We start from the raw sequence: 27743 nt of genomic DNA, 5'->3' as shown, positions 1-27743 counted from the left end.
GCCACAGGACTCTTTGCTGCTTTTGATGATTACCTGTTTTGTTCATTCCCTCTGGGGGATGTGGCCACTGTTGGAAAACAGGCTACAGGGACAGATGGACCTTTGGTCTGACCCAGTATGGCGGTTCTTATGTTGGGCCCCTGCACCTAAGAGCTGGCGGGGCATGCTGGCTGCTTCCGGGAGCCGCATAGAGCCGGCTGCTGCAGCCAACTGGACTTCTAGTGCCCTGGTCAGCGGCACCAGAGCCATCCGGGTCCCTTTTCGACCCAGCATTCCAGTCCAAAACCGGACACCTGCAACCCTACCTATAAAGGAAAAAGGAGAAGTGACTGAGGGGGCTGCAACTCCCCCTTCCCCACAAATGCAGAGACTATGAACTCAGTCCTAGGGCTAGTGAAGTTCCTGGCAGTTTCCCCATAACTATTATTGGGCCCCATTACTGATCCGGCCCTGCTCCCCCTGCCCTCGTTGCTTTTCATTTCCCTCTGCGGACGGGCCTATGAAGATAATTTTTGTCAGAGTCCTGCCTGTTGCGCCCTTTCCCGGTGCAGCATGGGAGTTGTAGTTTTCTCATCTCTTTCCGTGCTTGCTCTGAGCGAGTTCGGCGGCAGCGAAAGGACTACAAGTCCCGGGATTCCCTGCGCGGGCGGTGGGCGCATCCGCTCGTGCCGGGCGGCGGCCGGGTCGCTGCGCGTAGCTGGGGAGTCAGCTGTTTGCTGGAGAATAAGAGGGCGAGAGGGGAGTGGGGTTGGCTCGCTACGTCCCTGCTGTCTGTGAGGGGGGGGCGGGGACCCGGCGCGGGCGGGTAGAGAAATGGCCGAAACCATCGCGGACACCAGGCGGCTCATGAGCAAACCGCAGAACCTGAACGACGCCTACGGGCCGCCCAGCAACTTCCTCGAGATCGACGTGAGCAACCCGCAGACCGTGGGGGTCGGCCGGGGCCGCTTCACCACCTACGAGATCAGGGTCAAGGTGAGGGGGGGCGGTCGGTCTCCTGGGGGGGGGGGTCCTGTGCGGCTGCCCAGTGACCCCCAGGGTTGCGTCTCCCCTCCCCCGCCGTGTGCGTGGGGTAACGTCTGCTCTGCCCCCTCCCACTCCCGGCTGGACTTTGTCCCCATCCCCTCGGGGCTGTGACCGTGACACTGCGGCGGGGCTGAAGTCGGACTCCACCCCCGCGCCCTGCTGGGGCTGCGGATCCCCCGCGGTGGCGCCGCGTCTCATTCACCATCTTGCGGCTGGGAGGGGCCGGTCTGGCAGGCGGGCCCGGGGCCCGGCTACGAGCCCTGCGTGGGCAGCTGAGGTGATGCTGCCTAGGTGGGTGCACCAACCCGCTGCTGTTACACTGTGTTCGCCCCAGGTGTTAAACCAGTGGCTCTCAAACTTGTCTACCGGTGACCCTTTTCACACAGCAAGCCTCAGTCTGAGTGAGACCCCCCCATATAAATTAAAAACATTTTTTTACATATTTAACACCATTATAAATGCTGGAGGCAAAGGGAAATTTGGGGTGGAGGTTGACAGCTTGTGATCCCCCCGTGTAATAACCTTGTTGACCCCCTGAGGGGTCCTGACCCCCAGTTTGAGAACTCCTGTGTTAAACCTCCACCTAGCTCATAGTATAAACATGTCATAAGGGGGAAACTGGAATCTTCCTCCCCTCCCACTCCACCTTTTGTGGGAGTGGCACTGAGAGACCACAGTGGGGCTTAGATCCAGTGTGAGCCAGTCTGCCCTATGGAACTAGGGGAAAGCTTGATGATGGCCTTTGTATGGTTTAGGTTATCCAACTCACCTCTGCAGGGCACACCAGCTAGCAGGGGTCTCATTTGTGCTAGTGACAAGTTTGTAGTGGTGGTGTAGCTGTGGTGGTCCCGGGATATGCAAGAGACCTGGTGGGGGAGCTAAGATGAGCTAAGATGTGAAAAAATTATTTTATTGGACCAATTTCTGTTGGTGAGGGAGACAAGCTTTTGAGCTTACCTAGAGCTCTTCTTCAGCTCTGTGTAGCTTCAATGCTTATATTTCTCATTAACAGAAGTTAGTCCAGTAAACAGTATTACTTCACCCACCTTGTCTCTAAGTGAGATGGGTCAGGTTCACTTTAAGGAAGATATGCATAACCTAAAATTATAACTTTTAAAAAAAGCAGCTTGTCCTATATGTCTGGGTGTCAATAGTTTGTCAGGCTACTGGAGCTCAGGCCTTCAGTAATCTTCCTGGCTAACATATGCATACATATGTCTGGTAGGTGTGTGTTTGCCAGGGATGATAGTAATGCTGAATGTATTTTATTGGTGTAATGGGGCTAAGCTAATAGAAAAAAGCATGGGAACTTCTTTTAGATTATAAGCTATTCCTGAGAAGTGTATGAGAGCTGTGTGGTAATGGATCCCATCCTTATGCAGAGCAAAGGAGCTAACTTTTTTTTTTTTGGAGGGGGAAGAGGAGTCTGAGCTGGATACAGTCTTATTGATGGAAATAAAATGCTGTAAATAAAACTGCAACTGTCTTTTTGCTCTTGACTAAGACAACGAAGAGACAATTTACAAATAAAAAATGTAGTGTCTTGTAAAGTGTTAATGTATGTGGGTGCTAATTAAATTTTTTTTGTTGTTGCTCTAGTAAATGGGGCAGTTGAATTGCACAGTAGCAACATAATGCTAATATCAAACCAAACCAAATGTCTAAAAGTGTCTATACTTGTACTATCAAAATAATGGGCTGAAGTAAACTTCCTAATCTTCTGAATTACTACTTAACAAACCCCCGTTAGAAATATGCTAACTGAAAATGGTGCCCACCTTGACATATGAGCAAAATATTGAATCTTTAACTTGAATTGCAATTTAAGTTCATCTTTAATGATGAATGGTGTGTACAAAACAGGGTGGGGAGAAGTAGAATTTGACACTTCAGTTACCTAGTGTGTATTCTGCATGTTTGTTACCTTTAAAATCCAATTTAGAGTGTACTAGAACCTAAATTCTGAAATGCCTATGAGTTTGGATGTATCTCATGATACTTACTCTTTTATGGAATACCCTCCTCACTCCCTTTGATTCAGAACTATTATCTTAAAACATTGGTCTCACTTGACTACTTGGATTAACTAACATAGACACCTGTAAAATCGTGGCACTAGTGAAGTTGATGGGAGGTGGATTTTGCCTACAATATTGATATAGTTCAAGACTTAAAAAAGAAGAAAAGGGCTGGGGAGAGAAAGTACTAGCTGGCTGCTTAAAATTATTTACAGGAAGTGGGGGAAAGGGTGGGTGGGTTGGAATGGGTCCCACCAGCAAGGGGCAGTGTTCTCCTAAACCCAGCCTTCTGCCAGGTTTGGTGGAGAGGGAAAGGGAGAATGCTAGGATTTTTACTGGAGTGTTGTCGCAAGACTGTTTTGGGGCTTAGTTGCTCTATAACTGTTTTTGAGTAGTAAATGGCTAGTATGTGTCATGTGGAGCTCTACCTCTTCTAGATGCTGGATGGTAAAAGGAGCCTTGTCTAGTCCCTCCCCTCTATAGCCTCTTGTCTACTGTTGGGGAGGTAGAGGAATAAACCTGTGCTACTGTACTCCTCCCCAGTCTCCTCCCTCCCCTCCCAGGGGTGGGGGAGAGATCCTCTCTTGTGAAGAACTCAAGGTTGCTGCTTGAAGCTGTTCTTGATGGCTTCACTACTACCCACAGGGTTATAATTGGTAGAAATGAAACTATTTCTCTCAATTTTACTCAGCTGCTGTTTGGGTAAGCAGCAATGATGGTACTGGAGCTACCAGTCTCTAGACACAAGAAGATAACATTGTCAACCTTGCAAGACTAACACTGCCACCATTCTGAAACCTATCTTCACAAACAATGACTAGAAACTTTAAATGAAAGCTTTAATTATGCAGAAACTGCTGGCTTAATTCTCCATACACATACAAGAGAGCTTGCTGCCAGTCAGCAGAGGAGACCTGATACAGTAGTTTTTTTATGAATTTACAGCTTATCTACAGTAGGCCACTCTTAGAGCTTGGAATCCAAGGTTAGAATTACTCCTAAACTACACTTTATCTGAGAGCTTGGAAGCTTTGATTGGCAGTGTTTGATATGACTACTTGTGTAGAATCAAGTTTTGAGTTCACAGCCTGTCCACCTCTTGTTTTAAAATGCTTCTCACTTAACTAGCTAAAAAGTTGGTGGCTGAATTTCAGTTGGAAGGATCAAGTTATTTCTAGCAAGCTTAAACTTCTGATACTTAAAAGCCACTATGCATTAATAACCCCACTTGCCAGTATTACCTTTGTGTTTCTTAAAGCATAGAATAAATTCCTCCAGCATCTACAAATTAAAAAAGAAGTGTTCCCAGAAACAATTCCTCAACTAACAGTTTTATTTGTAAGTTCTCATTCATGCTTTTTTGTGACTAGACAGAACTCTATAGTAGTCTTACTCTCTATCAGCTTTCCGCTTTTAACATTTCAATTGCTCTGACCATGACATTGGAGGCGAATAAGTGGTAGAATTTCATATTTGTTCTATTCTTGCGGCACTTCAATCTTTTTTTCCCCTCTGAAATCCAGACAGGAAAATAATAATTGTGACTATACTTGAAGCACAATTCTTTAATGGGTGTGCTGATACGATGTATACAGCTAGGTGAGCACTTTAGCTTTGAATTTGTGAATGCTTAACCAATGGCTCAGGATGTTTCTTCATAAGCTGTGTGTGTTGAGACTCCTGTTGAACAGTACCACTTGATTTTGGGTAAAATATTTGAAAGGGTATAGGTCTCATTGTCAGTTGACTTAAGCACTTAAGGTGGATAATAATCTATGCTTCAAAAAAAATGTACAGGCTTTTTTTAGAAAAGTAAACCTAATGGAAATTGACCATGGTCTAAACTTATTGAGACAATGATTCAGCTTCCAGTACTTCAGTTTTTGCAAATGACTTAGGCAAGAAGAGTTTACATTGTAGATTTTATGCCAGGAGGTTAAATATGTTGGTATATGTGATCTGCCAACAGCTTGAACAATATTTGTGGGGCTCTGCAGTATGAAATATAGTATTGTAATGTTACTGCATTCTTTCATAACTAAGTGGTGAACATGTAGTGTTGTATAAAGGCTGGACATTCTTTGGAAGATATTGTGTGTCTTAGAGAAATAAAGAACTCAGCTATGCTTCCTGTTGTACAAGAAAAGTTGCATGCTATAAGAATGTTGGCTTTAATTCTAGTTCAGTTCCTCCTTTTAGTGTGTGTTGGAGGGGAGAGGGGACAAGAGAAAGCAGAAACATAACACAATCCGTTGTGGTGGTGTTGTGTTTTACCCTTTTTAGGCTTTTAAAAAACACTGATTAGCAGAGGAGGAACAAATTTGATGCTTTTTTTAAATTGTATGTGACTTCCTTTTATTTCCTGTCTTCTATAGATTTTTATTTAGTTGATTGTTTTACTACTTTACTTACAATAAAACTGCATTCACAACTCTCTCCTAGACTTGCTAGAAACATACTGTTGAAAGGCAAGTGCAGAATTGAAAATATATTACAGGATACTAGCTTAGGAGAAATAATTAGAATTTCAACTTCTGCAAGGGAAAGATTTATGAAATAGTAACTTGTTTCAGGACAATGGGAAGCAGACAATATGTCCATCCGTTCATTTCTGAATAATTTGAGTATGAAGTCTTCATTAGGAAAATATATCTAAATTATTACCTGCATTACAAAACAGGATATTGCGGTGGTGGTATCTCCACATTCAGAATCCTATAAAATCCAGGAACTCTAAACCTTTAGTTGAATTGTATTTCTTCAATGCTCCTGCTATCTGCTCCATCATTATATTGATTCTGAACACTTCGATTTGGTTTACACAGATAATGCAGGTCTTAATGGTGTTTTGTGTTCATATAAATACTTCTACTTTGTATGTAAAATACAGTTTTCTACTCCTAATGTTCTGTCTCATACTGATTAGAACTTAGTAAAATTAATCAGTTACATTTGCTGGGGCGAGTAGGCATGTGATACCAGAATATTTCATATACCTCCTCGTTTTAGATGGCTTGCCAAAAACATTCTTGTCAGCCTGAACGTCATACTGTCATATTTATCTTTCCCGAAACTCAACTCAACATCAAATAGAAAATAAGGAAGCCTTGTAATATCAGATGTCCTAGCTAGAATGCAGCAGTGTCATGATGCTGGGAGGGAAATGTCATGGATACCATGATTTTCCTGTTTGTCCATGTCTTGTCTTTGTCTGTGATTTTAACACACTCACCTTGCAGGGACAGCTCCCATCCCATGGGGCTGAAGCTGGCGCACCACTCTGGGCATTGTCACCTGGCACGTGGGTTCACAGCACTGTTCACACAAATTCAGCCTGGCCATCCCCCAGCCAGGCCTACTTTGAGTGAGTGGTGCTGCAACCACTTGTGCCAGGTCACAATTCCCAGAATAGTGAGCCAGGCCCAGCCTCATGGGATTGGAGACACAAGAGCTGCCCCCAGGGGTGAGTATAGGGGCAGGCTCACTCTCCATCTCCTTCCCCTTTCTGCTCCCTCCCAGTCCCCGTGTCTCATTTGTCATTTTTATCAAAAACCCATAAGTGTTACTAAATTTACTAAGACTGCTCCATGATTTTCGTGTGTGTTTGTGTGGGTTTTTTTTATACCAGGACAAATCTGCACCCCTACTCAGCCTTGTGAAAACTTGACTTGATATTGTCAACTGCTTTATTTTAAGGGAAATAAAACTTAATTGTAAAGGAAGCACTTTCTCTGAACTAAGTGACCATTGTAGCATCAGAAAGCCCTATACGTTCAAGAAGTAACTTTGTGCCTCTGTCTGGCCATTTGAAAGACTTGCAATGATTACAACTCCTGGATATCAATCTTTGGGAGTTCGTCACACAACAGTTTAGATACAAAGTACCTGTAATGCAATCCTAACTGCACAATGGAGGATTAGCCTAGCATGGGAGAATATTCAAATGGCATAACTGGTACTTTCATCTCTACATCAGAGAGGACACAGAGATGGGGCTCTACCTTGTAACTACACATTCCAGGTTACGTTGGACACCCAAGACTGCTCTAAACTATGTTGGTGACAAAGATAATGGAAAAACTGGCTCCAGAATTAAGGAACTGTAAACAACTAACTTCATTTTTTGGGTCTCCAGCTGTACCCAGCACTTAAGCCCTAAGTGAACAACCTACTGGAAAAGATACCAAATCAGTGCCAAAGAATTCATTCCATAGCTGATACAAAAATAGGTAAAATCCCACGATAGTTATGAAATAACAAACTGATTATCACTTTACTCTAGAGTGATCAATTTATGTTCAAGTCAGTCAGTTGGCAGGCTAAGATGTTTTTCTAATAATTACATGGATGTGAAGGGAATCGCTTAGTTTTTAAAAAAAAATTCTAAATTTATCAATACCAAGTAACTTTTGTACACTAATATAGTTTCCCTAACTCCAGTTAGCTGAACGTTTCATACACTCAGATTCCTATGTTTGTAGGCTCATCTTGAATGCAGTAAAGGCATATGAAAATTTCTGGCCTGTCTGACTGGTATAAAACATTGTAGTAGTTCATAATCTGCAACCAAGTACTCCAGCTTTATATTTAACAGCAATGGACAGCTGTGTGAAATCATATTTTGTTTGATCATTGAGCATAAAACCTGTCTTGATTTAGACTGCTGGAGATGCAAAACTGCTGCTCCCTTGTGACATAAGTGATGATGGTGTCCTTTCAGTCTTTGGGTCTCCTGAAAGCTCTTACTATCTCAATTTATATTTGCCTTGTGTAATCGTGCATTGGTGACAATCTTGTATTTTAGAGGCAAAACAAACTTAGAATGAGGCAATAAGATCAAATGTAGAGGTTAATGGACTGAATTCTGCCCTCAGATGTTTGACTGACTCACACCAGAAAAATAGAGTAGCACTCTATTTTTAGAGTGTTTTGGGAGCACTGCACACAATGGTGCTCCCAAAACATACCAAACTATATACAAGTAGTTGCTATAAAAGCTTGCTGTTTTAAAACTTGAGGAGCTGATGTAAGCAGAGGACAAACTATATATTATACCTATCTAGTTCCTATTTTAGATACTCAAGTCTTAGCAAGAGTTAGCAACACTAACTTGAGTATGTGGAATAGAGGCAGCTTGTGAGAGGAGACTGCAGTCCGTGGGTGCGGGATATGGAGAATGACTTCTTGGTTTGATGCATCATGTTGAACTATGCTATAGAAGCGATGTAGCTTATACACTTTTGATACTCATCCAGGGCTGGAGAAAAACTTCCAGAAGCTAAACCCACTTGCTATAGGTTTGCACAGAATGCTCATCGGTCAAAGGGAAGTGCTAGGACCTCTAACAGGACTATCCCTTCCACCTTCTAGGTGGGCTTCCGTCTCCATCTCTCAGCTTCTGGGGAGAAGGTATTGGATAAAATGAAATCACTTATGAGAACAGTTTGCCTCCTCTTGGCACCAGCCACCCTAGAGTTCTACTCGACTCTACTTCAGTGAGCCTCCTTTTTGACCTCTATGAATGTCAGTGCCTGGCTCTGCTATTGCTGATAACTTTATTTAGGAGCAGCAGACTGAAACTGACAATTCTTAGCAGAATAGGCTCTCAACAAAGTTCTGATCTAAGGTGTGTTTTTTTTTTTCATACCCCGAAAGAAAGTTGCAAGAAAGTTGCAGCGCTGTAAAACGTCAGTATAGACAGTATAGTGCACCAGTGCTGGGAAGCACACCCCTTGTGGGGTTGGACCTTTTTTAGAGTGCTTGGAGAGCACGTTAAAGCACTGCCGCAGCAGCAATGTAGTGTTGCCAGTGTAGACTAGCCCGAAGTCAGTGTTCTGTTGGTGTTTAAAGCTCTGAGCAGCACCACGAGCACTGAAATAATCTACAGTCTTAAAGACAACAGTGCATTTGTAAGGCTTACTCTGCAACCAGGTGGACTAGAAGCTTATCTTGAGGGAGTCTCAATTCTGCAGAAATTGATAGTAAGTAGCTTAACTCATCAATGGCAAGTTGAAAACTTATCCTGACAAGCAGGCTCGGGGAAAACCAACGCCTTAGTCTAGTGTGCCATAGCTTGAAGTATGAAATTCAATAGTAACATTAGTGGGTGTATCCACAGACAATATTCTTATAAAGTTGAACTCCATATTTGAACTTAAAGCAAAATGCTTTCAATATAGGAATGTCTTTGTAAGACTACAGCACTGTAAAAAAGTTTTCTGACTTATCGCTTCTCTTCTCTTTATATCCCATTAAGTGGCAACAAGGGGAAGAAAAGAGGATTGTGTGACACAAGTGTATATTCAGAGCAAGAGAGTGTGTTCCAAAAAGTATTAAATAGTCTTGCATGGCCTTACTGGACTTGTATCTAATTTGCATTTGGATTCCAATACACAGACTTTCTTTTCTGGGGAGTATATTGTGTAAGGTAACTCAAGTGTAAGGGCAGGTCTAAACATCTTGGCCAGTGGAAAAACTCCTGGCTTTTGAGTAACAATCCATCTACTCTTGATTTTTCCAGGGAGGCCTTTTACTGTAGCTTCTGAATTTGATTTAATAACTTAATAGCTTTTGCCTTCCTACTTCAGAACTCTGGTAATGTCACTATATTCACTAGATGTTTGCCATAACAATGAATGGGCTATATGTTAAAGCCCTCAATTCTCCAGAAGTTGGCTGGCAGAAGGTAGTGGAGGATCATGACTCCAGGCTTGAATGTTACTGCTTTACAGTGTGTCAGAGCTCCCCTGGGATGATGCACCTTTTATTGGGGGATGATGGGAGGCTTTTTGTTGCTGAAGAAAATGTGGTTTTGTTTTTTTAACAGGTCTGAATTCAAAGTGTTGATTCAATTGTAGTTTTTCCATAAAACTCTCAAAACTTTTTTGAAAGTTAATTGCATGTAAGCGTATGCCAGCAAAAGTGAACTAAATCCATTTTTATGAAGACCTACCATAGCTTACTTCAAAAGACCATATCCAAAGAGGTGCTATGGCAACAAGGCGGCTCAGTGCTCCTGGCTGTTAAGAGGAGAGTGTATGGTGGGGGACAAGTACTGCAATGTTTGAGTTCTACTTGCAGATAATTTTTATTTTTGACTAAAAACAGGAATTTCACATTTCCTTCAATATCTAAGTCATGCCCAATTGTGGGGGTGAGCTGCCAGAGCATGCAGAATGACTTACAGATGGAATGTCAACTTCAGCGTTCCTTCCTCTCTGAAGTAACCAAAACAGTATACAGATTGTCTTGATGTCTTTTGCACGAATGTTTTCAAAATGCATACTTGTAGTAGGAACAAGGGTGGCTGCTGTGGAAGGGCTTCTTTAGACCAATTGAGTACTTACTTTAAACACTTTCTAAAAAGCATCTAAAGCTTGATTACTTTTACTTCCATAATGTAAATTTCTGTTTACAGGCAAAATTTTTAAACCTCTAAATTCAACTCCTACCTGATTTACCGTATGTATAATCGTGGTTAGAAAAAAAACTAAGCCTGAAGGAGATTAGACCATATTCAAGGGCAATAGTTGGCCAAATTTCAGTTCAATGATCAGCCTTTCTAAATTAGTATTCAGCTGTTCATTTGCATAACATAAGTGCTGCTCTTTTTAAAAAGTGCTTAAATCCTAGGCTGGGCATACCTGTTACCCCAGGTGACTTTTTACAACCAAGCTAATTGCATCTTGAAAAATCAGGCTTCTGGCATTGTCTTCTCATAACCAAGAACCAATGCTGAGATGTGCAGGAGGCCTGGAACTCTCATTGAACTTGGAGTTGGAGGTACTTGGAACTCTGTAGGATTTGGCCCATAAGTCACTGATTAGTGCACATGCCACTGTGTAGCCTCTTTGAGAGTAGAAAGTGATTGTTCCAAGTACACAAACCTGTCATTGGCTTAAGCAAACATAATCAGGTTCATAGCTGTACTCTTCCTGCTTCCCATATGCTGCTAGGGAAATGTTTCTTAGCAGAATTAATCTAATATATTAGAGGATAGGATTTTAGCAAATTCCATTTGACTGTTAGCCAGCACAATGGAGCAGAACAGTGCAACAGGAGAGGGGAGTTATAGCTGACGCACAATGGATTGGAATGGGAGAGACCACTGAAGTGCTAACAATGGCAAATCTGACAAATTAAACCCCTTGTTGAGTGAGTGAAACTAAATGATGGTAGCTGGTAGCTACTCTTGGTTATAATGAATTTATTCCCCTTGAAGTTCTGGTGTATTGGCTCAACCATATCAAACATCAGATTTTGTTTGTGGTACAAATATAATTTACTGGCTCACCCTAAAACTTCTTGCAACAAAAATGTAAACACTCTTCATACTTAAGTTGAAACAAAATACAGCAGGTATGACTTACTGCATATTATGCCTTTTTAGGCTTGGCTTTGAATTGTATAGCCCTTCCATTGTGTGTAAGTGGCTTATTACTTCAGAGAACTGCAGAAGGAATATTTATTTATATTCCAAATGCTCCAATCGGGACTGGGCATCCAGTGTTTTGGATGCATACCACAGTCCTTGACTGAAGAGTTTACTCCCAAATACAAGGTAGATGAAGGGTTTGGGAAGGAATGCAGTTTGGTTAATTCAGGTATCTAACTTGTTTTTGGTCCTTTGTACATTAGTGGAAGACAAAGGTGGGAGGGGTGAATCAATAGGAGTGAAGGATATAGAGGGTAGGGGGGAGCTAGAGTTCAGCAGGACTGTGAGATTGGATGTTCATACCAATTTGATCACAAATAGGAAAATACTCAGGTAATTTCAGGAACTTTTTTGCCTCAGTTTCAAAGGTGCCTCTACATTTTTGCCCCATCATATAGCTGTCTTCGCTTCCAGCTCCTACCAAGAGAGTGGGGAGTCCTTGTGCCCTGAGGTCAGACTCTGCCCTTGGAGCTACATGGGCTAGAGGAGGGAGTATGGACTACAAAGGAGCTGGTTATGAAAGATCTCCAGAGGCCAAAAGTGCTGCAGATTCACTTGGATGCAAATTGAAACACTATTGGTGATAGTTTCTTTAAAGGAACTTGTTCCATGAATTGAAATATAAATTCTTACCGTTACTGCTCTTCTAATGAAGGGGGGGAAACAAAGCATTGGTTTGAACAGTCATATCCTGTGTACACTACAATGATCATCTGATGGTGTCTTTGTCAAAGTAGATGGACCCATCCAAAATAAACTGGACTCCTTTGGAATCATGAGGGTTACAATCTTTAGCAGAATAACTCCTTGATGCAATTCCTTTCTGAAGTAACTTGGAGTCCAAAGATGCCTTTGTTTTTCTCTGTGTTGTCTGGTTATTGACACACCTTTAGTTCTTGTTAGTCTTGCAGAGCTAACATTGCTCTAAAAGAGTGAGCTGGATTGTGGTTAGTCACTCCGTCCCTGACTCGAAGTCCAGATTGCAGAATATTTGTTGAGTGATCCAGAAAGAATGCATTTGGACTCTGATTCCAAACTGAATTTGTGGGGCTGGCACTTTGCGTCTATATTGTCATCTCAGAAGCATCTGATTGCACTTCTAGTATTCCACAATGCCAACTTTAGTTTCTTTTAGAGAACTGTGATGCTTTGGGGAATCTGTAGAATTTATGAATTCTGGTTTATATTGTGATTTTTTTCCTTATGAAAATTGCTGTATAATGAACATCTGTATACCTATGTGTATCCACCATTGCTTACAAGCCTGTAACCGTGTCTCTCCCAGACTAGATACAGTGGAGAGGAGTTACCCTTAATGACTACTCTGGGTTAATAGTTATACTAAGGAGGCTGGGTACAGCTGGGAGAAGCCATTTCCTCCAGTTTGCCTGTAAAGGGCGGGGGTTTGGAGAATGGAAAATTACCAGAAGCATGACTAAAGTCCCACCAGTAACAGCTGAGTCCTTTTGAGACTCTCAAAGCCACAAAGGAAGCTTAGGGCAGAGGCAGGAATGCTTTTGTAGCAGTAGAAGCTTGGTTTAGCTGCAGGATCAACCAAGGTCAAAGTATGCTGGCAGAGAGAGGGGTTCCATAACTAAGAAGAAAAGCCATGCGCTGTAGCAGGACCCTGTAGAGTCCATAGAGGGCTCTGACTGCAGTCCAAAGAATTTTTCAGAGTGGTGAATAAACTGAGTTATACAAAAATACCCCCTTCATATATTTTTCTCATGCTTAAGAGCAAGGATGGTCTAGAATCCTGTACTAAGTCTGACATCTCTCGCATTCCCTGAAGTTAACCATAGACCCTGAATGCCCATGTGGATGGGTTCTGGGAGATGGTATGTTTAAGCTATGCAGGAGTCTGGGGGTCAGTACTGATTCTGGGGGCTGAGCAACTAGACCTTGAGGTCTAAACTCTCAAGACAGAGTCCTAGATGGGGAGTCTGTCTCCTGAGCATGTCCTTAGGGACCTTAAGCAAAGGGCAGTGTGTGACATTCCCATGGTGTTATCTGGGCCAGTGATCTGCTAGGTCATGCCAATCTTTGACTCTGGGAGCCAGCCTTACCCTGCTCTGCTGTGAGAACCCCTGCTCCTGGGCTGTTCTTGTACAGCCTCTAGCATGTAAGCTGCTCCCAGCACGTGAGTGAGCACTTTTGGCCAGCCACTGCTTGGATTGTGCAACCGAATGACACTAGCCAATATCTCCAGTCCCAGACACAGCCCTAGGAATCTCCATCTTGCATTGTCCAGTTATGCACACTGGATGCTGCAAGCTTATGAGTTCATCAATTTAACAAATAAATTGATATGTACCAGGCTTGTTCTCCCAAGGGGAGTCTCTGACATGCTTCAAACCAAACACATTGCTTCAGGTAGACTAAACCAACGAATTTATTAACTACAAAAGATAGGGTTTTTTTAAGGGATTATAAATCAAAGCACAAGTAGTCTGATTTGATCAAATGAAATAAAAGCAAAATGCATTCCGAGCTGATCTTAACACTTTCAGTGCCCTTACAAACTTAGATGCTTTTCACCACAGGTTGGCTGGTTGCCCTTCAGCCAGGCTCTCTCCTTTTGATCAGTGCTTCGGCCTCTTGGTGGTGGTGTTTGTAGATGGAGGTGGAAGAGAGAGCATGGCAAACGTCTCTCCCTTTCATAATGTTCATTCTTCCCTCTTGGCTTTGTGCCCTCTTTCTCCCCCCCCCCCCCCCGCCCTTCAGAGTCAAGTGAGTATTACCTTATGGTAGCCCCAAACTGTCCAAAGGAAGGGGAGTAACTCCAACAGATCCTTTCTTGCTGCCTAGGCCAGTGTCTTTGGTTCCTGTGAGGCTGGGCTGGGTTTGTTCCATATATGCCCAGATGAGGTGTGAACTGCCCCTCTACTCATGGAGAGTTTTGTCTGGGCTTGTTTTAAGCCATGAGAACACATTTTCAGCCTCAAACTAAATACATGAAATGACAACATATAACATTACTGGTAACAATGCTCAGTGCATCATGAGCCTTCCGAAGACACCTAATATATGACAAACTTTGCATTGGATACCACACAATCATATAAGGATGAACATGGGGGTGCAGGTTGTTCCCCTTGGGTAGAGTGTCACATAGTGCATGAACCTTGTTCAGACTCTGGAGGTATAAAACAGATGGGGGGTGGTGAGGTGGGTCACCCTTGTAGCAGCCTGGTGAAAGCTCAAGAGGGGGCAGTCTGGTGACTATGCGTTGGATAGCAGTTTGTAAGCAGTAAAGGGACCCCAATAAGTATTTAGTTGACCCTTTTGATTATAGATTGGGGGGGGGGGGAATAAAATAGTTTAAAAAAAAGACTTCAGGGATCTAAGTACTTCAGCTCTTTTGTGGTCCCACTTTTTTAACATGAGCCATAGCCAGCCACACTTACTGTGCCATCTTAGACTGATGCAAAAAAGCTGTTCTTTCTGTTTTCATCTTTTATTAGACTGAGGTTATTGCTTAATTTGATAGGTTGGCTCACCAGCCTTCATCAAATCTAGTGAATTTTTCTTACAGGACTATGCAAACTTGTGCTGTACATCAGAAACAGTTAATTGTAACAATAGCTACTGGAATCCATGGCAATTCTGCCTAATCTCATGGGTCATGATGGCCTGTGGCTGTTACAATGAGTAAGTGAATGAAAGGTTAACCCTGCTGCGGCTCATATTAGCCAGAGATTCTGGTAGGCTTGGCTTGAATCTTTTCCTTGCTAGCATTGTTACCTGGTGCCATAGATTATGCCTCCTTGCACTGTTTTAGCAGGATCCCTCTCCATGAGGAATTGGGATCCCAGTCCTCGCCTGTTGGAAATTACATCTTCTGTATAACTGTAGCATGAAGCTCTTGGTACAATAGGCAGCTGCCTGGCTAGATCATCTGATGCCTGCTCTTCTTGTTTCTTCAGCAGAGGTTGAAAGGGATGCATCTTATTGGAAGGGGTAAAATACCTTTTGCATCTCGGGACTTTGGGGTCGCTCAAGAGCCCTTCTATGCAGCTCCTGTAAAGAGGCATGTATAGCCCACTTCCACTGGGAATACAAGCCAGGTTAACAGAGAGGCCATAAAGTGAGAGCTGGGTGGGTGAGAAACAGGAATGCAAAACAGTGCTTTCAGTCTGCAGACTTGCTTGAAAGGAGATCCATTCAGATGCATCAAACAGGTGTACTTCTGGGAAATGAATACTGCTGTATCAGCACTATTTAAAATAGCTGTAGCTGCTGCTGTGATTCTACTTCCTTCAGAAGGAATGTTACATGAAAAAAGGGGGTTAATACATTGCTAGTCCCTTTTCATAGCTTCCTTCAGGTTATGGATTGAAGTATAGTAAAAGGTGCACCTCTGAGTAGTACACTGTCTGTCCAGTCCACATGACTTATCCTCATCAATAACTTTTAGTTATGAAATACTTGCTGGATGTCTAACCCATTATGTTTCTCTGGGCTTTGTGTAGTAGATTTAACCAGTACCAGTAGACACTTTCACAAACACTGAAACTGCATCAATTAGCCACAGGTTATTTCAAAATTGGAGGAATGGATGGAAGTTGAGAGGCACAGGAAACAAACCAAGTGTTGAAATAGTTAAACTAATGAGTCAGATTTAATCACAGTTGTGTCAAAAGTTCAAAAGGGAAAATGTGGAAGGTAAAATGAGCTGAACTGGCCCTTTTACCCCAACATTGTACCTGTAAGCCTGATATGTTGTTTAGAGATTAACTTTATAGACTTCCGTACCCAGAAGTATGAAAAATCTTAGGGAACTCTTTTCATAGGCTTGATTTTAGCATTGAATAAAAGAGCAGCTAATCCCTTTTGTTAAGTAACTTGAGAGGAGGGAATCTAAAATGTGAAATCTCACCTGCAGAAAACACTCAATATTGTAAAGGCCTTTCTATCTTTAGACACTTACAAAGACTTAATATTTTAATGCGGAAGGTTGAACTCAGTTAAAAAGCCAATAGGTGAAATCAGAGAGAAATAATCCAGTGCTTTATTTCTGGGAATCCTCATCCTGCACTCTGGGGGACCTAATTTATTCCCTGCTGGGGATAAGAATACTGTTCTATACAGAAAGCCAGCATCTTTAAATATAAGCCTGACTTTTAGTATAATAAGAGTCTTGTTAGCTGCATTTTTGCTCTTAGTCATTCGTACAATGAACAATGTTGTGGTTACCTGGGAAAGAGAACTTAAGTGCTTTCAAAGGTCCAGTGAGCTCAGATTTAGTGTATGAAACATGCAGTGTTCACACAAGCATCTGTAGAAGGTACAAGGCTGTAAGTAGCAGTCTAGAAGTTCAAACACTTCAGCTTAATACTAAACAGAATTGCTTTACTACATTAGGCATAATACAAGCACTTATTGACTGGCAGTTACATCTGTGTGTGCAGTGACCACTAAATAGCCTATTTCTCTTCTATATAGAAGCAGTTTCATAAGAGGTAGTGCAATTATAGGCAATTAAACTTGTCCTGAGTGGTTGAACTCTTCATTCAACCTCAATATCTCTTGGGTAGCCATCAAGCTTAACTGCCCACTTCCTCTCTTAAATGGAAGCTGTCTGAGTTGGGCCCAAAATTTGACCACAGCTTACTAGTTTATATAGTCAGTAACTGTCAACACACGTCTCAAAACCAAAATGTTTCATCAGCCCACCACTCATCTGTAATTTTAAGGTTGCTCACAACAGTGTATGACAGGCTAAGGAGTCTCAGCTCTTCCTGTGTAGTACACCTGAGGATCACACACTTAGTTGCTTGTGTAGTGTGAACTATCCATACAATTGGAGCAAATTATTAAGGTGCTGTCTGTGTAGGCAGCAGAAGGGATTGCCAGAGAGAATCTTCTACCTGCAGCACAGAATAAGCACTCCATGGGCCTGATTTTTAAATTCTCCTTCCCCTTCCCCCACCACTAGCAGTGGAAATCTGACTTTTCTGTTCTCCCCCTTTTTCCCCCCCAGCCCCCCACCCCCATAGGGCTTTCCCCATTGATGCCTAGAACACTGTGAAACTCTGGAATTAATCAGATTTGTTGCATAAAAAGCCATCAGGCCAAAGCTCATGTGCTTGAAAAGGAGTCAGACTAGATCAAAGGTCATTAACAAACTGTTAATGTGTGTTAGCAGGGTGCACATGGACAGTTAGAGTGCAGCAGGCTAATGAGGCAAAGATTCACACCTTAGCTTGCCTTGAACTAAATGTTTTGGTATCTCAGGTGGAATGCCCTGCCTTCCTCTCAACTATGGCACTATCCACCTGAGGATATCAGAGCCTGAGGCTTTGGCTACACTTACATTTCAAAGCGCTGCCGCGGCAGCACTTTGAAGCGCTAAGTGTAGTCAAAGCGCCAGCGCTGGGAGAAAGCTCTCCCAGCGCTGTCCGTACTCCACCTCCCTGTGGGGAATAACGGACAGCGCTGGGAGCCGCGCTCCCAGCGCTGGGGCTTTGACCACACTGGCGCTTTGCAGCGCCGCAATTTGCAGCGCTGGAGAGGGTGTGTTTTCACACCCTGCTGCAGCGCTGCAAATTTGTAAGTGTAGCCAAGCCCTGAGAGAATTCACCTTTTCACTCTCCTGACCAAAAAGACAAAAAAGTAAGATTCATTAGTCAGTTCCTGCTGCCTTGATCCCCCTCCTGTTTCCTCTGCCCCCTGAGCTTCCCACCACCCAGGCTTGCAACCTCCATGTTGCCTTTTACTCCCCCACCTCCAGACTGCCATTGAATCCTATTTTCCATCACCACTAAACCCTGGTCCCTTGCCTTGGTCATCTCTCCCTGTGATTCTTGTAACTGTTGCCTCTCCAGCCTTGCTCCATCTCCCTTTGCTGCCCCTTGCCCAGCCAAAGTGTCACTGTTAAAAATTGTCTTCCCCATTTGCCCCTCTACTCATGTCACTCACTATTTCAGATCTCTGCACAGCCCTCCCCTTGCTTTCTGCATCTAGGGCTGACTTCTCACCTGTAAGGCCCTACCCAGTTCTTCCTGGTCCCCCGCACTTTGTTCAGCCCAAGCTTCCCTTCCCACTATGCCTTCATATTCTTTCACCGAACACCTTTATGCTGCCTTTCATGCCCCTGCCTTCTGTGTGGAACAGTGTCTCTCCCTCTTCCCATATGTCACATCTCAGTTCCTCCTTCATATTCCTCCCTACTGGAGCTTCTGAGGTTCCTGCACACATCACGTGGTGTGCTCTATAGGTCTGACCTGCTGACTGGATCTGCAATGGATCATAAAGCCCTTGGGGCAGGGACTTGTGTGCTGCGACAGCTTCCCCAGTGCAATTCTGAACTCTTGGTACAAACCTCTCTGCCACTCTGAAATGGAAAATGGTGTATTGCTTATGTAGGCTGAACTGTATACCCAATGAGAGAATAGCATATTAAGCTAAGTGTAGGCAGGAGCAGGGAATGCCAGAGATTCTTCTGTCTTCAGCACCAAATAAGTATTCTGGACCCACCAGTAAAATCAGGGTATTCCAATTTGCTAGCTTTTCACCAGAATTCTGCCCACTGATACTTAGAACATTCCCTGAAATTTTGGAATTGATTGAATGCTGTAGTGAAAAGTTATCATGTTAGGCAAAGAGACTGCCATCGGGTTGAGTGTAGGAGCCTAGCTTTGGTTGGCTAAACCCATTCATCAGAGTGACTTATCCAGGATGGTGGGTGTATGTGAAATAGCAAAAGGGAGACCAAAATCTCAAGTGTGTAGCTGTCCAGTATCTACTATTGTGTATCAAGTATCGGAGGTAGCCATGTTGGCCGGTATCCACAAAAACAACAAGGAGTCTGGTGGCACCTTAGAGACTAACAGATTTATTTGGGCATAAGCTTTCATGGGTAAAAAAACCTCACTTCTTCAGATGCATGGAGTGAAAGTTAGATGCAGGCATCCTAATTGAATTGGCCCTGTCAACACTGGTACTCCACTTGTGAGGTACTCCCTTCTCCATGTGCCATTATGTATTTCCTGCATCTGTTACTTTTCACTCCATGCATCTGAAGAAGTGAGGGTTTTTTCCCCATTTGCCCCTCTACTCATGTCACTCACTATTTCAGATCATGAAACATCATGAAAGCTTATGCCCAAATGTTAGTCTTGAAGGTGCCACTGGACTCCTTGTTGTTACTATTGTGTATGTAACCTTAGTATCTAGGCACTGCTGTTCTCAGCAATGTGGTGAGCCAGGATTATTATAGACAATAAGACACCAGTAGGATTCAGTGAAGTGGAAAGAGCTTTAATTTAACATGTGTATCTAAATGTTGGCTCTGTTCTTGTTTGTAAGTTCTCGGCATAAAAACATACAGAATCTCAAACTATGAAAGTAGGTTAATAAATTACTCTGACTTGGTAGATCTCCAGCATTGCCAGGTAATATTTCCCTTTGTCAGTTGTGAGCAAGTTGCTCAGTGCAAGTTTGTCTGATTAGTCTTGTACATGATGTGACTGTCAAACTTTTCCTCCATGGCCACTCTGTCAAGTGGCCTTAATATGGTAGTGGGAGTCAAGAATTCTCTTCCTGAGGTCTAATCCTTTTTCTGACACTTACATGCTATGAGACAGTGTCAGACACCTGTGTCTTGTTTCCTCATCTGTAAAATGGATACTGCCTCTGAAGGAATGTCAAGGACTAACATCTCTACAATGATCCAACTATGGAAAGTTCTAAGGGAAAGGTTATAAGTGGGGTGAAGACTCTTTTTTGTTTGTTTGTTTGTTTTTTGGTGGGGTGTACCAGAGGGAAAAGTGTCCAATTGCCAACCTTAGAATCAAGTACCACCTCCTGGTTAAAAATAACTGCACACAGGAAAACCTCTTCCTTATCCCTTCTGCTTAAGAGCTGTTGTGGGAATCCTGATGAACAAATACATCTTGCATTGGGTCTGAGTTTTGAAAGATCTGTGGGGATTCCAGTGTTTCATGAGTCAGTTCTGTAGCTGTGGCATACTCCTGAGAAGGCCTAATCAGAGAACCCGTCCTTAGAGCTCACTTAGTTTAATGACATATGGGAGTTCTTGACCTAGGAAGTGAGCACTTCCAGTGACACTGAGGGTCAACATTAAATATTGCTGAATGTGAACTGATGGGGACCCATTGCTAGGTCTTTCATATTTCACTGACCTTAACGATCACAGGTTATTTATGGTCGTTCCCCTTCTCTCTCTGTCTCTAGGCAGTTTGTGGGACCTAAGTGATATTTGCTGCCAAAAACCAGTCTTTAATACTAACTCGTAAATAATTATGTAGCCTATTACAGGAAGAGTTTGTAGTTTTGCTTGTAGTCAAGATTGTCTAACAAGTATCACAAGACCTTGTCAATTGCTTATAAGCTATACCAGGCTGAAACATCCTGTGTGTGTGGTGGGTTTTTTTCCATCCAGCCATGTTAAATAACTAGGTTGGGGGACAGAATGAGTGGAAACGCCCATGTCAAAAAATCTCAGTAGTTTTTTATTGGGAGGCTGTAGTGCCTCCATGCTCTGGAAGGACTTCAGATTTGGCAGGGGCATCACCCTGGAGTCAGATACCTTCTTCACATCATTGTAAAGCAGAGGTTCTCAAACTGGGGGCCAGGACCCCTCAGGGGGCCACAAAGTTATTACATGGGGGGTTATGAGCTGTCAGCCACCACCCAAAACCCCGCTTTACTGCCAGCATTTATAAAGGTATTATATTAAACATGTTTTTATATATTTATAAGGGGGGTTGCACTCAGGCTTGCTGTGTGAAAGGGGTCACCAGTACAAAAGTCTGAGAACCCCTGCTGTAAAGTCTAATTCACTGAAAGTATAACTCTCTAAAAAATCAGCCAATGAGTGCTTGCAGGCTTGTTTAAAAGCTGGTGGCTAAATTCTCTGAAGATTCAGTCTTCACTGAACATGCTTATTTTTCTCCCCCCCTCCCACTGCTCCCACATGTGACTGGTCTGCAAATGCTTTATCCCCACAGAGCAGCTGAGCAGGACTTTCCCTGTAATTGCTGCATCTGGCTGTTGAGAGCCATTGTGTTGCCAGACACTAGAACAGAGAGCAGGGAGACTCTTCTGTTCCTTTTTTTAAGGAATGCTACTGATGTTGCCAAGTTAAGCACTTACGTCTAGCATGTCCTGAAATGTAAGGTTCCCTCTGCAATCTTAATTTGTATGTATTATGATAGTCTCTAATTGGTCACATTATTTTTTCCACAGGACCGTTGCCTCATTCAGTGCACAGGATTGACTGTGCCCACTGAATGGGTAGCTATTTAATATTTTAATCGTCATTCACTGTGTGGCCCCAGTCCTATTTACCATACACCATCCAACATGTGCAGAATAGAAAGTTATTGTCTCATGGTCCACAGTATCTATTTGAACACCCCAAAACCCAAACCCACCTGTGAGGCTTTTGGTTGAAGTAACTTGCCTAGTATTGCATTACAGCTCTTTTGCAGAGGCACAGATAGAATACTGTTCACCACAGTGGTATTCAGCTGCTGTAGCCATGAGATTCTGCTCCTGCAATCCCCTGTCTCATTCACTACACACCTTCCAACTTTCTGAGGCAGGGGTCATACAAACAACACAACTGTGATTCTTTCCCAGAGCACAGTCTGTCCTGTGCACAAAATGAGACTTTTTTTGTGTCTTGAGAGGTGGCAGGTGAGGGAAAGTATGTGATCATGTAATAGACTGTATCAATGCATCCAAATTCACAACCTTAATACTGGCATTTTCTAACTTGAATGTTTTGACTTCGCACATCAGTATTAACTTTTTTGTTTAACTTCAGAGCAATGATGAGTGAAAACATTGACTCCTTTCCTCCTTGTTTTTAAGGAAGGGTACTGGGGATGTCATGACTCAGAACTTAGCAAGAAACTTCTACCTATTTTTGTCATTCACTCCCCTCAACTAGATCAGTTGTTGATCACTTTGAAAGTGTAGTCACTTACAGTGATCTGTCTTGTATTTCAGACAAACCTTCCCATTTTTAAATTGAAAGAGTCTACAGTCAGAAGAAGATACAGTGACTTTGAATGGCTGAGAAGTGAACTCGAAAGAGAAAGCAAGGTGAGTCGAATGCCAAAAAGTAAATATACAAATCTACTTGGGAAAGCTTAATTATCACAACATATTAAGCTTGATATTATCTACTGGGGTGCTGAAGACCATATAAAAGCTGTAAAGGGGCTTCAGGTTTTAACTCCAAATTTAAATGTAGTAATCTTACTGTGTGACACTCAAGTATAGAATTGCTTTTTCTATATGGGCTAACTTTCTTCATTGCTTCAATGTAGGCAAACATATTCCTTTTTCACAGCCTAAATGTAGTGTTGCTTATTGAGGGGGTGAGGGTGGGGGCGGGGGATTGGTGTGTGTGTGTTAATCTATGTGCATGCTGGGGTTATGGTTACCTTTTTTTGAAAAATTCTTTCAGGTTGTAGTACCACCCTTACCTGGAAAAGCTCTCTTCCGTCAGCTTCCTTTTAGAGGAGATGATGGAATATTTGATGATTCATTTATAGAAGAAAGGAAGCAAGGTCTTGAGCAGTTTATAAACAAGTAAGTTTGAGGTTTATTTCTCATCTTATGAACATCTGAGTTTTATTAGCTCGTTTTCATCTTTTAGTGTTAAAAGGTGGCAACACCATGTTTTAGAACAATAAACAAGCTCAAACCACAAGTTTGTAAACGTAAAATGTTATGATATTCAAAAATGGATATTTTGTCAGATATTCAGCTCTTACTCATTCAACCATTCAGATGTGTGTTGACCAGAGTTCTATATATATTTTTGCTTAGTTAATTTATGCAAATTACAGCATTCAGAGAAGTTCTACTTGTATGATTCTTCTTGGAAAAAGGTACGTTCCGTCAGACAAACATTTAAGCTTGCAATGGACTTCCAGACACTTCGTCTCAATCAAGTAGTCTTTTTACATCTTCAAAAGACCACATTTTAACACAAAAAAAGAAATGTGCCCTAGGACATGAGCTGATACCTCATGTCTGCAATCAACAATCTGGTATATTACTTAAACTAAATATCAATTTGAAACTACTAGTTTGAATCAGTTGTCTAAAAGCTAAAATAACCTAAAGTCTTGGGCCAACTCTGCTTCCTGGCACAACTTACCTTTTTTCTGTCCGTGTATTGACCCAAACACAACTATTTAAAGTAAGTCTAAGCTTTCTAATACCATTTACTGTGAAACAAAGTTTCACAGGCACAGTGTTCTCAAAAAAGAGTACAAAAGCCCCACAGCACTCTGACCTGTAAAATTAATAGTGTACCTCATCTGTTTTCAGAACCAGTGATGACTAAAATAAAAAAAGTAATCCTAGAAGTGATCATTCTGAAAGATGAGCATTTATAAAGGACAATAAACAATTACATTGGCATTTAATGTCATTGAGACCTAAACTGCATGAAACTTTCAATGCTTGGGATTAGCACAAATGTCTGACACTTTATGGCAGATTGGTTAAATGGCTTGGTTTGCACGGAGGCAAAATGTGGTTTCTCCCCTGTGTCTATATAGATTAGAATACCACTTCAGAATTTAAACAGCTCAGGCTAGGAACTGTTATGGGGGGAGGGATAGCTCAGTGGTTTGAGCATTGGCCTGCTAAACCCAGGGTTGTGAGTTCAATCCTTGAGGAGGCTACTTAGGGATCTGGGGCAAAAATTGGTCCTGCTAGTGAAGGCAGGGGGCTGGACTCGATGACCTTTTGAGGTCCCTTCCAGTTCTAGGAGATTGGTATATCTCCAATTATTACCTATTACCTAACTTTCAAATGTGGCCTGTCAGTTCCAACTGTACTCAAGAGGCATCAATACCTGCATTAAAAATCTGATTTTTATCTTGTTCTACAATTTCAAACTATATTTAACTATTCAAGATTAATTTAATTTTTCCAGCAAGTTTATGGGCCTCAATACTGTACTTGCAGTTGGATTAGCTGTCTCTTGTTTCACCAGTGTGCACAGTGCAGACATCAATATTGATAATGCAGCCTGTACTGATTTAGTATCTACACAAAAATTCAAGGGAAAGAAGAAAGTGCCTGGTCCAGGTTGCTGCATCTTCTGGATGATTTGGTGTTGAGATGTCTGTCACACCTTTAACTCTTCCTTGTCCCACTTGGTGGAAAGACTTTCTCATCCTCCATATAAGAGCAGGGTGACTAAGACTGCTATTGTCAAATTCCGTGCACCAGAAATGTAAGGCTTGATGCCAGGACTTGTCTGGTAAAGTCGGTGGCCAAACTGAAGCTGCAAAGATAACAGCTTTTGCTGGTAGATTAGCTGACCTACATAGCCAAAGGTCACTTCAAAATGTGGAAGGATTGCTCTGGTGGAGAATCTTTACAGAGCAAAGAGTTGTGGAAGGTCTCTCTTGAGGCCATTGACCTCCCATGACATTAAGTTTCTTGCATGCAGTGGAAAGTGCTGGTTATCAGAAGTACGTCCTAGCTGCATGGGGTGGCAAGTGTCTGTCTCTTAGTCAGAGCTTCTTCTGGATCTGAATGGAAATTTTATTCTAGAACAACATGTCCAAAAACAAGTACAGGCCGTTTTGCAGGAAGTGAGAGACTAAGTCCTCCATAATATCTCTCAAATGATCAAAAAAAATCCATCTATAATAATCAAAATTCACAGATAAGCAAAGTAAGAAATGCTGCCTGACTTATTACTTTGATATAAGAATATTTACTTTGTATATTTGGACATGTGGTGTTGACAATTTGTTTTAACAGTTAGATTAAAAAAGTTAAAGCTTCATAACCTCTATTATCATTAAATCTGATCCTCCCCATAATTTCCCACAGTGAAAACTTTATCAATGATGCTTAAAACCATAATTTTGTTACTGTGAAAATGTAAATAGATAACATATTTAAAACATTGAAATATTAAAAACTGCCAAGCCTTGTCATGCCATAGGTCATCTGTCTTATCCTGGATTTTGGGAATTTCTATCAATTCAAAGAAAAGTTAAAGATGGTCATTCTGGGGACTCATTCCTTTCCAAGAGAAAAGGAGAATCTGAGCCTTCTGATCCCTGCATGCACGTTGTGACCACAAGATGACTCTCCAGTTTTCAGTACAATAGAACTACCAATCTTGGTCTGGAGTCAATGCTGCTCAGTAATGGCAGCCTAGTTGCACAGGCTGGGAGTAACATGTTCCCTGACCTGAATGATTGGGATGGAGGACACTACTATGGAAGGCATCTAAGAATCCATCTCTGCTACCACGACAGAGTGCTGAAATCTTAGGATGTGTCTACCCTGCAATAAAACACCTACAGCTGGCCCATGTCCCCTGACTTGGGCTCAGAGGAGTTGGGCTGTGGGGCTAATGAATTGCAATATAATCATTCAGGTGTAGGCTAGAGAAGGGCCTACAACCCTCTCCCCTCCCAGGGACTCAGGCTGGAGCCTGAGCCCAAATGTCTACTCTGCAATTTTATAGCCCCTCAGCCCAAGCCCAAGTCAGCTGGCACAGATCAGCCATGGGTGTTTTGTTGCAGTGTAGACTTAACACTGGTGATGGTTGCTATATCAGGGACTCTGATCCTTACTGGACTAGAAGAATACCTACATGCGCTGCTGAACTTACTTCATCCTGCCCTGATGTAGGAAGGTTTTTTGATTTGGAGTATGTCTGAGGACTTGCCTGACCCAGTGAATCAGTCCTTGTTACAAACTTCGGATTTGGCCTTATGTTTTAGACCAGATTAACTGGTCTGTGCAGCCACTGTCATGTGGAGATAATTAATAAAAGAACCCATGAACATGCCTTGCTGTAATCTAACTGCTGTCCCTCAATGTTTAAGACACCTGGCTCACTGGAGAACATCCTGTCATGTGCCTCCAATATATGGTATAAACACAAATCTCCCAGGGGTCAGGATGGGAAATTGAGGAAACACTTGAAGTCTCATTCTTACATAATGTGTTGCATTTTATGTGTATGCATTTCTTATCTGGGGTTGGGGATTTAAGTGTCTTCACGTTAAGAACCTGAAGGGGGTTTTAGCGAAACATATTAAGCTTTTATTTCACTATTTTTCTGGAACTAATTTTTTCTTTTCTTCCTAGAGTTGCTGGCCACCCTCTAGCACAGAATGAACGCTGTCTTCACATGTTTTTACAAGATGAAGTAATAGACAAAAGCTACACACCATCCAAAATAAGACATGCCTGAATGCTCTAAATACCCACCTCAAAATAAATGTTAGTGATTAATACACTTGGTTTAAGAGTTTATAGTTAAGCATGCTGCAGATACTGGCACAATAAGCCTCCACTATACTAACGTGAGTACGCCGCTCAGTCTTTGCATTAATTTTATGGCAGTAAAGAACTAACTTGCTTTAGCTAAATCACTCCATGAATCTCTTATGATTATTCTAGCATTAAAGCTATTTAGAGTCCATCCACACTACTGATATCTGGAATGACCCTAACACATTTTACTGAGTTGGCCTTACTTGAACTAGCACTGTCCCAGTGTCACATGTTCACTTGCATTTGATTAAATCACTTGACTTTTTTTCTTGTTAAAATAACTGCTATATTATCTGTTTAACTTTTGTGTAGAGACCTGAGGCACTCTGTTTCAAATATCCCCATGTGTAAGATAGACACTTCTGCAATTGTCTTCAAGCTTGTAAAACACTTTATACTGAAAAATGAGGGAATTATCTTTATATTCTGTAAAAAGAAAAATCAAATTTATATACTAAAATCATTTGTCAAAAGTTGTTTTGAAATAAAAGTGAAAATGCACTTCCAGTGAGTCTCTTGCTCTGATGCTGACATTGAGTAGGGGAGGGAGAAAAATATTGTCTTCCCTCACATACATTCATTCATTCATCTCCTGAGCAAGTTAGCTCAGCTCTAATACAGTATAAATGTGATAGTCTCTCCACTTCTGGTGGTATACCATCCTGTTAGCCAGTAATAGGTTACAAGTTCTTGTGTTACAGTAGTGCACCTGTAACAAGGTTGTGGCTCAGAATGCTTCAGCTGTATAAAAGTGAGTAAAAGGTCACATCTAGAAAACAGTTAACTTGAGTCGCAGAGTTGGTCACTGGCTCTAGCTGGGCTAACTGCATTGCACCTACGGCTTACAAGATGATGGGAGGGAGTAATGTTCCTACAAGGTTTTCACTATCACTGAACTTTCCTTGAAAAGGAGGCTGAGTTGTGATCAAACTGAAGATGGAAGCCAGTTCATAGTTGGCTAC

General features: G+C 42.2%; 1 protein-coding gene across 1 annotated transcript; it reads left to right on the top strand.

Moving 5' to 3' along the window:
- The first annotated feature begins 737 nt into the window (after positions 1-737).
- On the top strand, positions 738-27282 carry SNX3 (sorting nexin 3). The gene is made up of 4 exons (XM_045011840.1): positions 738-975; positions 22459-22554; positions 22922-23046; positions 26593-27282. Exons 1-4 carry the CDS (start codon positions 814-816, stop codon positions 26696-26698), a joined length of 489 nt encoding a protein of 162 aa, XP_044867775.1. The 5' UTR covers positions 738-813; the 3' UTR covers positions 26699-27282.
- The last annotated feature ends 461 nt before the right edge of the window (positions 27283-27743 follow it).

The sequence above is a fragment of the Mauremys mutica genome, chromosome 3 (assembly GCF_020497125.1).
Source record: "Mauremys mutica isolate MM-2020 ecotype Southern chromosome 3, ASM2049712v1, whole genome shotgun sequence".
In the NCBI taxonomy this organism is placed as follows: domain Eukaryota; kingdom Metazoa; phylum Chordata; order Testudines; family Geoemydidae; genus Mauremys; species Mauremys mutica.
This window is presented reverse-complemented; position numbering and strand designations above follow the sequence as displayed.

Excerpts from the sequence above, each read along its gene's own strand:
- SNX3 (XM_045011840.1), top strand. The coding sequence starts at position 814 with ATGGCCGAAACCATCGCGGACACCAGGCGGCTCATGAGCAAACCGCAG. Across the intron at positions 976-22,458 it reads CCTACGAGATCAGGGTCAAG|ACAAACCTTCCCATTTTTAA; the intron begins GTGAGGGGGGGC and ends CTTGTATTTCAG. Across the intron at positions 23,047-26,592 it reads CTTGAGCAGTTTATAAACAA|AGTTGCTGGCCACCCTCTAG; the intron begins GTAAGTTTGAGG and ends TTTTCTTCCTAG.